The sequence below is a fragment of the Alligator sinensis genome, unplaced genomic scaffold, assembly GCF_000455745.1.
Source record: "Alligator sinensis unplaced genomic scaffold, ASM45574v1 scaffold113_1, whole genome shotgun sequence".
Lineage (NCBI taxonomy): Eukaryota > Metazoa > Chordata > Crocodylia > Alligatoridae > Alligator > Alligator sinensis.
In genome coordinates, this window is record NW_005842918.1 from 383,541 (window position 1) to 401,789 (window position 18,249).

Sequence of the window (18,249 nt, forward strand, 5' to 3'; positions counted from 1 at the left end):
GGATATGTCATATTATGCAATATCCCGGATGCCAGGTGTTCTGAGACCACCGAACTAGTTTATTGATCCCACTGGAGATCACCCTCAGTATATGTGTTCCCCAGGGAGCCAATAGTTAAGAAGTCCCTTGCAGCTGTACAGGAGGGGTTGTTTGTTATCAAAAGCCTAGACAGAGACACGTGTATTAAGCCAGAGCTGGCAGGACATGTGGAAACTCAAGGATTTACCATAAATGCTTCATAATCTTTGCATTAATTATCTCCATTTCACAATGGGGCTTGGTTTATCTCTGTTTCTGAGGAGAAAGAGGAGGCTGCCCTCTGCCCCAGCTGCAGCCAGGCTCCAGCCTTCAATAACCCAGGTGTCACAGAGTTGGGCCTCACATGGAAGAAAGCTCTCACTTCTGGGTGCAAACAGCTGGCCAAGAAAACACATCTGGATGCAAGAGCTCCTTCCTGCCACACACCACCCTCAGACTCGCTGTCTAAAAATAACCCAGGCAGAGAGAGTTCTGCATGTGCTGCATTTGAGAGAGTCCTTTAAAAAGTATTGTGCACGTTGTAGTGGTGCTCACTGTGTTCTACCATTTGGGGCTTGACAGAAAGAAGAATCATAGAATCATAGAAAATGAAGGATGGAAGGGACCTCAGGAGGTCACATCTAGTCCAACCCCCTGCTCAAAGCAGCACCCAGTCAAGGCTTTGTGTAGTCAGGTCTTGAAAGCCTCTAAGGATTTAGACTCTGCAGCTTCTCTGGGTAACCTGTTCCAGTGCTTCACCTTTCTTGTAATGGCATCTTGTGGATGTGGAGAAAGGAGTGGATATGATATACCTTGACTTCTGCTTGCCCTGTCTCAGCATGGGGCAAGCAATGTCCTTGTAATAGGGCAGTCTGGCCCTTTAAGGAGAAACAGCCAGCCCACTTGGTGGTGGGCATTTAGATGAGTGATTTTCAACCAGGGTGGCATGGCTGGGGTCTGTCTTTCTCTCCATTCTTGGAGTGGGATGAGTGCACATGGGGTAAAAATACCGGAAATGTTCTCACACTTCCTTCCAATGCAAGCAAAGGAAGTTTTATGATCTCATAAAGCCTCAGTAATTGGGAAGAAGTCACCTTAAAGTATGACCCAGCTGTGTCTGTACATGGAAAACCCTTGGGACACTTCCCTGAGCCTTCTGGCCTGCCTCAGTTTCCCCTGCCTTGATGGGATGTTGGTCGATGCTGGGGTTGAAAGAGTTAACTTCCACCCTGAGCTAGAGGGGTGAGGGGTAGCGATGAGTGGGGTGTTCATTTTGTGGCAACGGCTTCCCCATGTGAATAACATGCTCTAAAGGGGGGAAAAAAGAAAAGAACACATGGGTTCTTTCCTCAAACGTGGGATGGGAGTGAGGACAAGGCACAAAAGCAGATTGTGATTGGAAAGGGCTACCCCCCCCCAATAAAAGAAAACTTACCCCCCCAACAAATCATCCGCCCAAAACTGAGGTGTGTGTAATAAGTGGGGAAGTTGATTTGATGCTTGGGATAGAAGCTCAATAGTGCAGCAGCTGTGGCATTGCTATTTAGGCATCTGGGGGAATTGATTAACTGCTAGATCATTGTTATTCCATCCACAGGCATCGATGACCATCTCTCCTCTATAATGATCTACTAATCAAGCTAAGCTTTCTTAGGGACATTTTTGTCAGCTAGCTGCTCGCTCTCCTCCTATTTCACTCAGGAGACTCTTTAGCTCTGTTCAAAAAATTATAGATCCACCCATGGAGATCAGTTGCTTAGCAGCATTTAAGGTTTCAGCTTTAGTTAAGCAGGGAAGGGGGGGTGAGTCAGCTGTACATGAAGCTCTGGCCCTACTCTGTGCAGCTGTAACTCTGGATAAAATCTTTATTCTTCATTCAGCATTTGAAAAACACTGTATGTGTTAAATTCCAGGGAAGGTATGAGAAAAATAGAGTATAAGAGTTGTGGAGAACTCTCACATGAACATAAAATGGAGCACATGATCAAGAAGATCAAGACATTTTAATAGCAAAGAGAGAGAAAGGTAGGGTAAACATGACAAAACCACGACCAGCCCCAATGGCCACCAAAAGATGTGGGAGATGCCACACAATAGAACACTTTGCAGTGGTGTACGGACCCCTCAGGATGGTAGAAATATAATTCAGGAAAGGAGATTTGCATTAGAGGGTGACAAGCTTGGGCTGCTAGGAACTATATCCTCAATGGAAGAAATAACATCTCATTTTGCAAATATTCATATGACTGGTCAAATTGTTACATTCAAAATACATGCCGGAGCTGCAGTCACAGCAAAAAGATTATAGTCGATCCCTGAACAGAGATCTGTCAGCTACTGTAGTCTGTATTTCCCTGGCAAGCCCATTCATAGCACAGGGGTTTGACTAGATGACCTCTTAAGGTCCCTTCTGGCCTTACTTCTCTACTACTATATTCTAGGAGCTGATGAAGTTGGGTATTGTCTACGAAAGCTCCAGCCTCTCTGACTGAGTTAGTTTCTAAGGGGGCATCTACACATGCATTTTAATGTGCATTAGCCTATTTTCATGTGCATTAAAGCTTCACAAAAAACCATGCTCTTTTGCAAATGCACATGAAAATAAGCTAATGCACATGTTTCTACTACTTCACAATAAAGGTACTAGATTTAATGCACATTACCTGAAGTGTATTAATGAACCTACCTGGCCTTCTTTATAAGGAAAAGGCAACATGGCATAGCCATAGAGTCCCGGTCCTCTATATCCACTAGAGAGGACTGGAAGGCTACACAAGGGCAACAACAGCCAACGCTGGACTGTTGAGGGGAGCTAGATTACCACCTACAAGATGATTGCATGCATCTCTCTCCCCTTCACATGAAAGGTCCTATGCAAAGGACTATTATTCTCCTCTATTCAGCACTGGCAAGGCCACAACTCCCTGCAGGGGGTTGCAAAGAGGATGGAGCAGGACTGTTCTCAGTGGGGGCAGATGACAGAACAAGGAGCAATGGGCTCAAGCTGCAGCAAGGGAAGTTGAGGTTGGATATTAGGAAAAACTTTCTCATGAGGAGGGTAGACACTACCCAGAGGGGTGGTGGAGTCTCCATCTTTGGCGGTTTTGAAGACAAAGCCTTGGCTGGGATGACGTAGTTGGGGCTGGTCCTGCCTGGAGCAGGGGGTTGGACTAGATGTAACCTCCTGAGGTCCCTTCCATCCCTCATTTTCTATGATTTTATGACTCCTTGACACCAGGCACTTTTCTGTGACTACATGAAAATCCAAGTCAAAGCTGGGCCAGCCTCAGCCACCCTAGACTTCAGGACCTGCCTTCTACAACTGTTTTCCGCCTTATGCAGAGTGAACCTCAGCTCCAAGTGCCTCTTCTCTTAGGAAAAAACACAGTAAGAAGCTCTCTCCCTTTCACCTCTTTCCCAGAAGCCTCCACTGGGCCCCACACCAACCCCCCCCCTGTTTACTTTCCCAATGAGGAAGACTCAACTGAGTCAATATTAGCAGTGTGAGTTTACAACCCCCTGCAGGCAAGCAACAAAAAGCAAGCGACGGCAAGAATTATTTGTACAAAGGCTACCAAACTCCACAAAGACCGTTTCCCTTTGGAGAGTGGCCAGACTCCAAGTGCATCGCTCCTCGGGGTTTACACAATGCATAGTTTCACTTAAATCATCAAGAGGAGCCGCGAGCCATGAGCCACCAGGTAAGAAGGGATTAGCCAAGGCAAAGGCGTGTTCCCTGTTAACACCATGTATTCAGGGCTTCGCACTTCTACCTATATCAGGCCACGTAAGCTGTTCACCCAGGTACAGCTGACGCGGGGTGAACTTGAGAGTGCCCGTAATGGTAATGAATGTCACTTATTCTCTTTGATTATGTTAACCATAAAAGCTTTCCTGTACTGGGTCAGACCCTGGATGAATCTTGCCCTGTCTCTTGCATCTCATGGGCCGGTGCTCTCTGCTCAGTGTCCCCCCCTTGACACTCTTATTCATAGATTCATAGATTGTAAGGTTGTAAGGGACCTTGGAAGATCGTTGGGTCCAGCCTCCTGCACAAGCAGGAAAGGCAACTGGGTTCAGGTCATGAACAGCGCATGCCCCTGGTGACTGTGGGGGCATGGTGGTGGTGGTGGTAGCGCAGCAGTAGTAAGCAGGGAGCTCCCGCAGATGCCACCAGCGCTCTTGGCATTGGGGCGGGGGAGGGGGGCAGGGAGTGGCAAGTGCTGACTAGGGGTCAGCAACCACCTGCATAAGCCGTTGGCAGCAGGTAGCAGCGATTGCTGACCACCCACAGATGCCCCGGAGGTGTTGGTGGCAAGGTGGGGGTGGTGAGCAGCGACCGCCCACAGGTGCCACTGACAGTGTCAGCAGTGCCTTTCATAGGGGGTGTACTGCCATGCTCAGGGGGTGCACGTGCACCCACATGCACCCCTTACGCATTGCCAGTGGGTCAGGTGACCCCAGCAAGGTGACTGTCCAGTCTCTTCTGGAAGATTTCAGCATAGAAGATTTCCAGATTGATTCAATGGGAATCAAGGACAACAAGAAGTCCTTCTTTAGGTACATAGGGAAAAGGAGGAAAACAAATGGGAGTGTGGGGCTGTTGCTCAACAACTCAGGAGACCTGGTTACTGGCACCCAGGAGAAAGCTGAACTCCTGAATGACTACTTCACTGCGGTCTTTTACCGGACCAAGGGAGAAACCATGCCAGGTAGAGTAGAGGATGAACACAGTAGGAATAATCACCTTTCTACTATTGCTGTAGAATTGGTGTAGGACCAATTAATAACATTAGACATATACAAGTCAGCAGTACTGGATGATCTTCATCCAAGAGTGCTGAAGGAGGTGACCAAAGTCATTGCCTGGCAAACATCTTCCACAAGTCATGGCACTCTGGAGAAGTCCCTGAGGCATAGAGTTGTAGAGAAGTGGGGCTGGATTGGACCCCCAGAGGTCACTTCTACTCTGACCCCTGCCTGAGGTAGGATCAGCCCTGTCCAGACTATCCCAGACAAATCCATAGTCTAAACTCTTCATAAAACTACCGTCGACCCTGACATGACACCAGACTTCCCACCTGAACTTGCCACAAGGAAAACAGAGGGAGCACGGCAGCCAACATCCTGCTGCTGTAGAAGGTTGTTAACATATACTCAAGAGATTCCAGATAGAGGCTGTGCCTCTGCTACAGAGGAAGGCAAACCCTCCCCAAAGCCTGTACCAATGTGACCAAAGGGGAAAATTCCTTCCTGACCCTAAATCTAGCCTCAGTCTGAGCCTGAGCAGATGGGGCAAGACTTTCTAGCCAGGACCCTCTGGGGTTGAGTCCCAGCAGGAGCATTGGCACAGACCAGTCCTCATCCTCAGCCTGGGCTGCAGTCAACACTTAGTGCCTCTGCAGGAGGCTTAACCCCCTGACACAAGGATTATCACCAATAAAAGGAAAATGAAAAGAAATATTAAAAGGGAAGAAGGAAGGATAGCTGGAGAAAAGAGAAGGTGCCATGAGCAACAATCTAGCTACCAACAATTTCCAATAATGCCTCCCAAATTCTTCCAAGAAATTAAGCCTACTAAATGTGGCTCTGTTGATGCCATCTCGTGGGGTTGGCAAAGTTTGGAAAAGACCCCACAGGTCATCTAGTACAGTAATTCTCAAGGCAGGGTACTGCGAGGTCCTGTAAAGGGTGCCAGGGGTTACCACATAGTATTAGCACTCTTCAGTGTGGAAACACTTCCCCAGTACTCATGCTTTTCAACCTTTGGAGGTCCCTTCTTTTCTATGGGTCTAAGCTTTGGGGGGTTGTTTGAGGAATTTCCATGAGTGCTCTGTCTCTCTTTCTAGCTCTGGGCCTTCTGGATAGGGCCAGATATAAATCGAATGAATGAATAAATAAATAATAGGCTCAGAGGAGGGGTGGGTAAGTTCCCATTGGAAAACTGTTGTTTCTTAAAGAAACAATATCAAACACACCAGCACAATCCATACCAACATGAGGGAAAGACGGGAAGTGTAGTTCAGGACCAGCTTGCCCAAAAATCAAGAAGGAATCTCACAATGAGCCGTAATGAGGTCAAATTACTACAGATGGGGCTAAGAATAGAACAAAAGCATGTAAGAATAAAATCCAAAAGGCCAGGCCACAAACTAAGTAGTAGCCAAGGGGCAGAAAAGGTCACAGAAAAACCATAAATATATCAGTAATAAGACTGCAGTCTGCTCCAAGTGATGAGTTTAAGACCATAGAATAATTATGATAATGATAATATCAGGAATCAACATGAGGGTTTGAACCTTCAAAACCTCCAAGGATGGAGATATCACCACCTTTCTGGGTAGCCTGTTCCAATGTTTTACTAGTGAGAAAGTTTTTCCTAATATCCAACCTCATCTTCCCTTGCTGCAACATGAGCCCATTGCTCCTTGTTCTGTCATCTGCTGCCAAAGAGAACAGTCCAGCTGCATCTGATTTGCAACCCCCTTTCAGGGAATTGAAAGCTGCTAATAAATCCCCCTCAGTCTTCTCTTCTCCAGACTCAGTCATCCCAGTTCCCTCAGCCTCTCCTCATGTCATGTGCCACAGCTCCTTAACCATTTTCATTGCCCTCCACTGGACTGTCTCCAATGTGTCTGCATCCTTCCTGTAATGCAGGGCCCAAAACTGGACACAGGACTCCAGATGTGGCCTCCCCAGTGCCAAAGAGAGGGGAGGAATCACTTCCCTTGATGTGCTGGCAATGTTCCTACTAATGCAGCCCAGCATGCCATTAGCTTTCTTCACAACTCTTATGCCTCACTTCTCTATCATGGAATCATTGAAAATTTGGGTTGGAAGGGACCTCAGGAGGTCACATCTAGTCCAACCGCTGCTCAAAGCAGGACCAGCCCCAGCTAGATCATCCCAGCAAAGGCTTTGTCAAGCCCTATGACTAATCATTGTGATGGAAGAGGGTGGAGAGGTAGAAAACCCTCATTGGATGCTGACTGCAACTTTCTGGCCTGCAGGTAAACAATGAGAGATTCCCCCTCCCTGTCACCCTTCACGCTGGAGATCCCAGCCAACAACTGGATGACATCCATGGCCTGCCATGAGTCTATGCTGGGCATGGGGAGAGGCGTGAGATAGTCCTGGGGTATGGAAGGGATGGGGAGGTGGGAAACATGGTATGCATGGAAGAACATAGGATCATAGGGATGGAATGGACACCACCTAGTCTAGATGTGAGCAACGTGGGTTCAGGAGGGGGAATGAACCAATGGGAAGACATCTGGGGTGGTGGAATCTTCTCCCATGGGGACCCTATTGCTAGGGCTGCATCCAACTAGCTCAGGAGGGGACTGGTGAAATGGTCTTCCCATGAATAGGATGGGAGCTTTAGGGGTGCCAGGATAGGCAGCCAGGAGCAGCAGCCAGGGACTTTTAGGTACCCAAATCAGGTAAGAAACCCCCCTCCACCTCCCCTCGACATCTTCCCCCTTCCTCTCCATGCTCATTGTCACCTTTTCATTCCCCCCTCCACTTCCTGCCACCAACATGGCCCTCACATGCCCCAAAATCTCTACCTGGGTTGGGGGTTGGGGGTCTACTTCTGGATCACCCATGGGTAGGTTGGACCAGAAGATGGGCCCTGGTGGATCAGGGCACTCTCCCCTCCTGACCCCCGCTGTCCCATCCCTCCCTGGCCTTCCCAGAGGACAGGCAATACAAGTTCTGCAGCTCCGCCTGCCTCGTGACCTGCAACAACCTGCTGGCCCCAAAGAACTACTCCCTGCCCTGCATGGAGACCTGAGTCCAGGGAGGGCTTCATGCTGGATGGCAGGAAGTGCCTGCTCCAGGTTCCCTGTGGCTGTGAGTTTGAGGGGCGTGTCTATTCCCCTGGGGAGCAGTTCTGGGGGGACCGAGCCTGCAGCATGTGGTGCCTCTGCAACCCCCAAATCAGGCACATCGACTGCCAGGAGGTGAGCTGCAAAACTAGGGAGGAGTGATAGGTGGAGAAGGGAATCCAAGGATGCTATCCCGCCAACTACACCACCTGCACGTCCATTGGGGACCCGCACTACATCACCTTTGACTGGCAGAAATTCAATTTCCATGGCAGCTGTCTGTATCAGCTTGCCAGGCTGCGCAAGAAGCCCAGAGACTGGGTGGACTTCCAGGTCTTGGTCCAGAATGACAACCAAGACCTCATGACCCAGTCCTTCACCACAGTGGTGGAGGTCAGAGTCCATGAGGTCAACGTCACCATCAGCCGGGAGCATATGGGGTGGGTCTAAGTCAGTTCAACCATTGCTCTGTTCTTGGTCATTGTCTCATTGCATGTCTCAGAGTTGTCTCTCCCTGGTTTTGGTCATCATCCCATCTCCTTCCTTCTTCACTTCCTCCTTCCTGCCTACATCCAGCCTCCTGGAGGCCTTTCAAAAACAAGTTGAGTATTCGTTGGGTGTCCCAAAGTTGTCTCTTCCTGGTTTCAGCCATCACACCACCTACTTCCTTCTTCACTTGTCAACACTTCTTCCTTCGGCTTGTATCTAGAGCAGGGCTGAGAGGGATAAGAGGAGGGACGTTCCCACCGAAAAGAGGCTAAAGTTCTTCTACAGCAGCAGGAGGTTGGCTGCTGTGGTCCACCTGCTTTACCGGGGCAGGTTTGGGTGTGAGGCCTAGGGTTATGTCAGGGTTGATGGTAGTTTTACACAGAGATTCAATGCTGGATGTGTCTGGGATGTGTTGGATGGGGCTGGTCCTGCCTCAGGCAGAAGGTTGGACTAGATGTGACCTCTGGAGGTCCCTTCCAGCTCTTTTTTATAACTATGACTCTATGACCTCTGGAGGTCTCTTCTAGCTCTATGTCTCTATGACTGTACAAACCCTGGGGGTCCTTTCTAGCCCTACTTCTCCATGACCTCTGGAGGTCCCATCCAGCCCTGCTTCTCTGTGACTAAGACTGCATGATCCCCAAAGGTCCCTTCAAGCCCTAATTCTCCATAACTCTATGTCTATGACTCTGTGACCTCTGGAGGTCCCTCCCAGCCCAACAGAGGGGTTCAGGTGGCAAGGTGCATCATGACATCTAACATGACATATTTTTCTCCACTTAAAGGGAAACTAGGTGCTTTACTAATACGCTAGGGGGCTAGCACTAGCTTAGGTTTAAGTCAAACTAGCTTAAGTTTAAGTCAAAGCTTAAGTTCAAAGGAAAAACAAATATAACTATTGGAACATGCACAAATTTGCTAGATTATATATATATATATATATATATATATATATACACACACAAACCTAACAAACTAGACAAAAAAGAGCCAAAATAATAAAAAGATTGTGTCATTAGTGCTGTTGCCCTTATAGTTAAATTTTCTTCTCTGATTCAGATTTATAAAACAAAAGCAAACCTATATATATATATATGGATTTATAAGACAACACGATTTGTCAAACAAATTTATATTTGAATTTACAAAATGAAAGAAAGCCAATTTCAATTTGAGTTTATAAGACAAAACCAAAGTCACATCTAGTCCAACCCCCTGCATGGGGCAGCATCAGTCCTATTTGAACCATCGCAGACACCTCCATTGTCACCGAATCATAGAGTCAAAGAGAAGCTGGGTTGGGAGGGACGTCCAGAGGTCACAGAATCATAGAGAAGCTATCATCTTCTGTGGTGAGACCACGCATGGAGCCCTGTGTTGTTTTGGGCCCCCCCACTGCAGAAAGGATGTGGACAAATTGAAGAGAGCCCAGTGGAGGGCAACAAAAATGGTTTGGGGGCTGGGGGACATGACTTACGAGGAGAGGCTGAGAGAACTGGGCTTACTGAGTCTGGAGAAGAGAAGACATACACACACATTTACACACACACACACACACACACACACACACACACAAATACACACACCCAAATACACAGCCACAATCACACAAATACACATGTACATACACACCCTCGTGCACACAAATACAAGCCCACATGCACACACACACATACAGATACACACACATGCACACAAACATGCATGCCTGTAGATACATGCACACACCCAGATATGCAAACACCCACACACATATACACACATACACACCTACATGCACTCAAATACACACACACAGACACAGGCCCCTTTGTGCCTGGCTCTGCCTCTCAGAAGCCCTCCGTACTGCAGGACATGTGATGAAAAGGGAATTGTAAAAACTCAGCCTGCGAATAAACCCGTTAGCCAATGTGCTCTTTCAGGCTCTCTTGCCTACTGCAGAAAAGACCTGTGGTGAGGCAGGGCTCTGGGCAGGAATAAGCTGTTCCCAGGCAGATCTAGGAGTTTGAAAAGCAGGGTGTAGATGACATGCTGCCTCCACACATAGTAACACATGCCAGCTCTCCACTGCCAAATTCCCACACCAGAGAGGAGCCCCATGGGTGAGATGACATGGTGCCAATCTGGCCCATGGATGGGAGGTGAAGCACCCCTGCGCTAGGCGGGCTAGCACAATGTTATTCAGTTTAAGATCAAAGCAAAAGCCAATTTAACATGATTGGAATGTGCTCTTGTTGGCTTGCTTATATCTAAAGGTTTGGGGGTTTTTTAATCCAACAAATTAAGCAAAAAATAGTCAAACAAGAGGGTTTCCTTCACCCCACTGTCATTATTAGGGACCTACCTAAATTAGGTGACCTGAGATCCCTTCCAACCCTCATCTTCTATGACTAGACGAGCGTGTGGTGCCCTTGTCTGAGCTCTTTGCAGCAGAATTCCTCTGGTAATTTTCCGTTGGCAAAAAGTAGTACAGCCAAAGAGGTGGCATTTTCCATGGCAGGTGCCTCAAGTCTAATGAAAGAGGAGGACTGGGGTCTCAAACCACCACCCTAGTGTCACAATCCAGAACAGGGATTTCCAACCTTTTTGGATCAGTGTACCCCTGGCGGCCAGTCGAGAAGGAAGGAGTCCCCCCACAACAGTGGCAGAAGGGTCAGTGACAGAAGTGTCAGCGGCAGCGCTCATTGCCGAGTACCCCCTGAGGCCTTCCCAAGTACCCCCAGGGTTGAAAACCTCTGGCCCAGAAGATCAGGAACAGACAAGGTTGAGTTTCAAATAGAGTTCAGAGGCTGAAGACTGGAAGAGACCTGGCTAGCCTGAGGGAAGAGAGATCTAGACCAGTTGTTGGCCAAGAGTCTTGGCTGGCATCTGGAGGAGTCACAGGCTATGCCAGTAGCCAGGGCCATTCAGGTAATGAGGGCCAGCTAGAGGCTAATTATCTTGCCTGCTTTCTGAGCTTCTGACAATATTGTCACAAAGGGACATCCGGCCTAGTGGGTAGGTGTGGGACCAAAGGGATCTGAAGCCAAGATCCAGGAACCAAATCCCAATCCAAGGGACCGACCAGAATTGGGGAAGCAGGGAGCAGGCCGAGTTCAAGCTGGAGTCCAAAGTCCAAGGTGGTGGATGGACAATGAGGGATAAATGGTGCCAGACCAGGGCAGACCCAATGGTCCATCTAGCCCAGTTTCCCATCTCTGATACTGGGAGAAATGGATGCTACTGAGGAAGAACATGGAACCAGAGTGATCTATCCCCATTCCTGACATCCACTGTTATTGGTCTAGAGATCCCAGAGGAAACATCTCCAGCCCTTCTGGCCCACAGCCATGAACAGACCCATTGTCCATGTGCCTATCCAGACCCTTGTTGACCCTGGCTGTGCTCTTCCTGCAGAAATGGGTTCCTCCAGTTAACTAGACATCGTGTGTGGCTGATGGGTCCTGGCTAGAAGGCCTTGCTCCTCCACTCAGGCTCAGACTGATGCCAGATTTGGGGTCAGGAAGCCATTTCCCCCCACTCTCCCTCCCCCGTCAAATTGGTACAGACTGGGAAGGTGCTGCCTTCCTCTGTAGCGGGGGCAGGGCCTCTACCTGGGATCTCTTGAGTGTATATTAACAACCTTCTACAGATGTGGGACGTTAGCCACCATGGTCCCCCCTTTTTCCTGGTGACTGGTTCGGGTGTGATGTCTAGTGTTGATAGCAGATCTTGAGTGGCATGTCTACACCTGTATTTATGTGCACCCAAACTTAATGTGCCTTTGTAGACATGTGTGCCCTTAATGGTGATTTTAGGCTAAGCTCGCTTAGAAGAGGCACATGTAGATGCACCCAGTGTGTGTTAACGCATCCATTCATGGAGGTGTTAGACATGGGGAATCTCCGGGTAAGGGGAGCATGGTGCTGGCTGCCCTGGGAGCGATGGAAGAGGTGTGGGATGGACGGTGAAGAACAGACATGTGACCAACACCCCTAACCCCAAAAGCAATCTGGAGAGCAAAGGTTTCTGGAAGGCTTTATTGCTCTGTCCACTGGCCACTGGAGTGAGTCAGAACAAGGCCAAGGCTGGGAGAACCCATCTCTTTTGCCATATCTGGTGTGATTCATAAAGAAGCCCCCCAGTGTCCATGGAGGAGCGAGGTGTCCAAATCCCCTGGGCTGGGTCCAGCCTCTAATTCCTTGGACATTTCTGCTCTGCTAGGCTGGAGGGGACTCCCACATGGGGGTCGTTCAGGCTTTATGTACAGCAGGTGTGTGCACGGGCAGGCAGGCAGGGTGGTGGGCGTACAAGCAGGGGGGTGGGACTGTGTGCACATGTGTGTTATGCACATGTGGGTGTATCTGTATATGTGCACACGTGTGTTTGCATGTATGCTCTGTCCCCAGTTTAATAGGATTGGGTATGCCTATGTTCTTTGTGCACAACTCTATGTGCATGTGTGTGTGTGTCCATGTCCCAGATGCCTGGGTTCTGTGTGTCTACATGTGTATGTGTGTACACATGTGCAGGTGTCTGTGAAGGTGTGATTGTGCAAACACAAGTGTATCATCATGTGAATATGTGTGCATGTATGTTTGGGGAGTATGCATGTTTCTGTGAGGGCATGGTTGTGCACACAGAAGCATGTGATTGTGTTAATGCATGTGCACAGTCACCTGTGTGCCTGTGTGCGTGCTTGTGCTTGTGCGTGATTGTGCTTGTGTGTGTGTGTGCGCGCACGCGCGCACATGCATGCACACACAGTGCCCTTTGCTGAGCAGGATCAAACCTGCCTATGTGTGTGTGTGTGTGTCCTGGATACCTGGGTTCTGTGTGTGTGCATGTGTGGATATGTGTGTGTGTGTGTCCATGTGTCCTGGACACTTGGGTTCTGTGTGTGTGCATGCATAGATATCTGTGCATGTGTATGTCCCGGATGCCTGGGTTTTGTTTTCATGTGTGTGTGTGTGTGCGCGCGCGCGCGCGCATGGGATTGCGTGCACACGTACAGCAAGCATGATCACACTGACATGTTCATATGTGACAACCTGGGCTATGTTCCCTCCCAACCCCTCCCCCAGCCTGCTGTGACCCAAGTGCGCGTGGGTGAGTTGCGTGTCCACACACGTGCAAGCTGTGATTACCAAAGCTAGAGAAGCCAAGTGTTTGATGGGTCGCAGCCTGGCTGTGCATCTTGGCAGGCTGGTCTCTGGGGAATGGAGAGGACAGAGGCAGCTGAGGCCCATGGTGGAGATGGGTTCTGCTCACATTGCATGTTGTGCTTCCACACCACCTATGGCGGAGGGTACACGGGGGCTTCCACGTTGGTTCGTATGTGGCTGTAGGCATGGCTGGAAGAGAGAACATGGCTGGGGTGAGCTGGACCCTCCCTCTACCTGTGCTCCCAGCTGCCCCCCAAATTCCACCCCCCAAAACCCACCTTCCACCAGGGTCAGCGTGGCCCCCATGTCACATGTCCCTCCCCCCTATGAACATGCCTAGGTACCAACACCAGCCCCTGCTACCATTCTTACATGCATACAGCACGCAGCTCCCCCTGCCGCCCCCCCACCCCCCTCAAAATATCAGCCCTGCAAAATCAGGGTAAGTCTCCTAAGCAGAGAAGCCAGTATTTCCTCTCTGGAATAGAAGCATGGAGACATTGTGCTCTGACAGCTCCTGCGGCCGCAGGACATTGACCACCGTGGTCCCCCCTGCTTTCCCTGGGGTGGTTGGGTGTGTGAGGTCTTGTGGTTGTGTGGCAGAGTTGATTTGTGTGATTTTCATGGTAGGTTACACAATGGATTTGTTTGGGTTGACTGGAAGGTGCAGATCTTGCCTCAGATGCAGGGTTGGACTAGATGTGACCTCTTCTTTATGAGGTCCCCAGTTCTCTATGACTCTATGACATCTAGAGGATCCTTCCAGGCTGGGTTTTCCTTGACCCTATGACTATGACACTATGACCAATAGAGGTCCCTTCCAGCCCTACTTCTCTGTGACTCTGTGGCTACAACTTTATGACCGCTGGAAGTCCCTTCCAGCCCCACTTCTCCTTGACTCTATGACTATGACTCTATTACCTCTGGAGATCCCTTCCAGTCCTACTTCTCTCTGACTCTACAACTAGGACTCTATGACCTCTGGCGGTCCCTTCCAACCCCACTTCTTGACTCTCTGATTATGAATCTATGACCTCTGGAAGTCCCCTTCAGCCCTACTTCTCTATGACTATGGCTCTATGCCCTTTGGAGGTCCCTTCCAGCCCTACTTCTCTATGAATCTATGATAAGATGGCTGCCACGGCAAGGCAGAAAGGGCAGAGACTTGTGTTAACCCTCTCACAGCTGCTAAGGAACTGGCAGCAGAGAGTAGGACACAGACCAATGGTTTGAAGTTGCAGGAGAGTTGGGTTAGAGTGGATCTCAGGAAAAACTTCTTTTCCCTTAGAACTGGAAGGCAGTGGAGAGAGACTGGGGAAGATGTGGACTCTCCATCACCATAGGGATTCAAGAGGAGGCTGGACAGCCACTGGTTGGTGATGATCTAGGCCTAGTGATGCCTGTGCTCTGCTATGGGGATGTCCCAGGCTTCTGGGTTTTGCTGGTTGTCCCCTCCCCCCCATTTCTGCTTTACATGCCAGGTGAGCTGCTGCCTGCCATCTGGAATGCTTTGATGAAGAGGGTGGTGTGGAGACGGCACTTTATTATTCACAGATGCTAATATTAACAATTATTCGCGGTGAAGATGTCACAGTCCAGTTACTGGCCTTTTAAGGGGCTGAGCCTAACCTTGTGGCTACACCAAGAAGTTCCTGCTGCCTTGCCTACATTGTCCCTGGGATACCATACTTCCTGGCTACTCTCTGTTTCCAGGAGGACTAACTCTATGGAATGTCATGGATCACCTGCCTACAGCAAGTGCAGGTCTTGTTTTGGAGGTGTGTGGTATGCATTGAAATACAGTATGCTGGTACTGCTCCATAGACCCCTTATATCCTCCCTCTAGTGCCATACCTTGGCCCTCCCATACCTATGCCTCCAGCTTCCCACTTGCCTTCAGCTATTCCCTCCCCAACCCTTTTGTCTTAGAAGGACGGGAGCTGTGGAGTGAAGCCACCACCCTCTACCCCCTGAACTCAATGCCATCACCCCAGGAAGACATGAATAAGGTCCTCTCCACCCTTTAGGGAGTCATGTGGGCCTGTGCCCTTAAGAGAAGCCCCTCCCATAAAGGGGTGGGGCTTGGAATGTGGGTGGGGCCCCGCTTGTATTAGCAGGAGTGTCTCTTGCAAATCCAGGGCAGTGAGTCTCCTGCTCTATTCACCATTGGGGAGGCCTCGCCTGGAGTCCAGTGTACAGTTTTGGACCTCGCACTTCAAGAAGGAGATGGACAGATGGGCAAGAGGCCAGCACAGGGCAGCCAATGGGTTTAAGGACCTGAGAAGGAAACTGATAAAGAAATGCTGGAAGAGCTGGGGGGATTGAGTGTGGAGTACAGAAGACTATGGGGGGATTTAATCACAGTCATCAAAACCCTGAAGTGTGATGAGAGAGAGAATCACCGAATCCTAGAGATGTGGGGCTAGAAGGGACCTCCAGAGGTCACATCTAGTTCAACCCCCTTCCTGAAGAAGGATTATCCCCATCAAAACCATCCCAGACAATCCGTAATCTAAGGATGGAGATGGTCTTTCCTTTGTAGTGGCAGGGTAGGGGACTAGGAGCAATGACCTTAAACTGCAGCAGGGGAAACTGAGGCTGGAGATGAGGAAGAACTTCCTGACTTTGAGTGTCATTGGAACAGGCACCTATAAACTTGTAGGGTCTCCACCCCTGGGAAGGTCCAAGAGCAGGCTGGACAGACACATGGCTGGGATGGTTGAATCAAGGCTTGTCTTCCACTGAGCAGGGGGCTGGACTAGATGTGGCTTGTGAGGTCCCTTCCAGCCTAACTTTCCCTAGGATGGTGTGACAGGTAGTTGATAGTGTTAGCTCCCAGAGTTAGCCTCAAGTGCTCCAGTGGGTGAAAGAGATTTATCCACTAGCCCAGTTGGAGCATCTGAGCATTGAGATGGTCATTGTGGAGCACGGAGAACTCAGTATGGGAGGAAGAGCTGGTGGGAAGAGAAGAGTCACTTACCAGAGATGTTCTTTGCCTTTTGGGTGTCAGTCACTGCGGACAAAATCAGAAAAGATGGAAAATGCCCACTGAGTTTCCATCCACAGAGGCTGGTGGACACTGGACCCATTTCTAGGTCAACTTCTTGGGGTCCCCAAGCCAGCCCGTGGGACAATCCCACCCTTGGAGAACCAGCACTGTGTGTCATTGGAAAGGACCATGTCAGTGGGACACTCACCACCCCGTAAAGTCTCTGGCCTTCCAAGCATCGATGACCTCTGCGATGGTCCCCACAACCCTTCCACTGGGCAGTCGCAGATCATCGGAGACGTTGTCATTGAAGTCCCCGCATGGTGCACAGAGTTTGTTGATGAGGTTCTCCCTGGCAATTATAGTCACCTCCCCTTCAGGGCTGAATGTGACCTGCACCCCTGAGACCTGAGTGATGGTGATGCTGCCCTGGGACTCATTCAGGGACACAGTGTTGGAAACCTGTGCCGGGAGCTTCACAAAGAGCCCGTTCACCTGGAAGACATGGGCAGGGAGGTCAGGGAGCCAGACGGGCACCATAGGAGAGGGTGAGATGGAGACATGGAGGGGTGAGCTGGAGCCCATGGGCCATGACACAAGGCAGTAGAGTCCATGGACCGCATGACAGGGCAGTGACATCATGAGTACATAGGTCACATGCCAAGGAGGTGACATTATGAGTTCATAGGCTACATTATGCCACAGTGACACCATGAGCTCACGGGCTACATGATAGGGCAGTGGCAATGTGAGTCCATGGGCCACATGACAGGGCAGTGATGTTATAGTTTCAAAGGCTACACATGGCAAGGCAGTGACATCGTGAGTCCAAGGGCTACTGATAGGGCAATGATATCATGAGTTTGCAGGCCATGTGACAAAGAAGTGAGTACATGGGCCATGTGACAGGGCAGTGACATCACGAGTTTGTGGGCACTGTAATGGGGCCATGACATCACAGGTTCATGTGCCATGTGACAGGGAAGTGTCATCATGAGTTCATAGACCACATGATAGGACACTGAGGCCTGGTGGCCACCACCAGCCCTGCTGTAAAGCAGTGGGGCCTGGCATTTATGCCAAGCTCTGTGGGGAGCTGGGACTGAGCAGTAGCAGCTGTCGAGGGACTCCTGGGTTCAGTCCCCAACTGGGTCTCCCAGTCTACACCACAGAGTCCAGAAGGCTTTAACCAAAGCCAAGTGGTGGTAGGTGACCCCTACCAGAGACAAGGACCCATATTTCCCTCCACTGATCACAAATATAGCACCTGGGCCAGGCTTTACCGTATTTACTCACATACACTGTGTCTTTTTAAACAAATTACTGATACACTGAAATGTACCATATTTTCTCACATACAACACACACCTCCACTAAATCACCCCCCTCCCCCAAATCAGGGTGTATGTTTTAAGTGGGGAAGCTGATCTTCTGCCCTGCACAGAAGCACTCTACTCTTATCCCTGCTCCAGCCTGCAACTGTGGCATTTCTATTCAGGTAGCTGAGGGAGCCCATTGACTTAATGATTGCTCATTGTTCTTCACCCCAGAGGTATTAATGACCATCTCTCTTTTTAATAGCCTTGCTGTTTCACTAATCAAGCTGACCTTTCTTAGGGGAATTTTGCCATCTCGTGGCAACTCCTGGTCTCTCTCCTCATATTCTGCAACCCCACAGATTGTTTTTCTAGCTATTTTTAAATGTACAGATCCACCCACCGAGACCAGTCATCCACTGCACCTGAGGCTACAGCTTTTATTTGAGCAGGCATTAGCAAT

The 18,249-nt window shown here is 49.6% G+C and overlaps 1 protein-coding gene across 2 annotated transcripts in view; it reads right to left on the minus strand.

Annotated features, from left to right (window-relative positions):
• Positions 1-12,346: 12,346 nt before the first annotated feature.
• Positions 12,347-18,249, minus strand: part of LOC102383898 (IgGFc-binding protein-like) — a 27,709-nt gene continuing 21,806 nt past the window's right edge. The window contains exons 10-12 of one of the 2 annotated variants that reach the window (XM_025192383.1): positions 16,679-16,965; positions 16,462-16,494; positions 12,347-13,670 (exon numbers count right to left, since the gene is read on the minus strand). In XM_025192383.1, coding sequence (XP_025048168.1) covers positions 16,488-16,494; positions 16,679-16,965 — 294 coding nt within the window. In that variant the 3' untranslated portion in view covers positions 12,347-13,670; positions 16,462-16,487. The remainder of the gene's footprint in view (positions 13,671-16,461; positions 16,495-16,678; positions 16,966-18,249) is intronic. The other variant, XM_006036143.3, reaches the window with a different exon arrangement.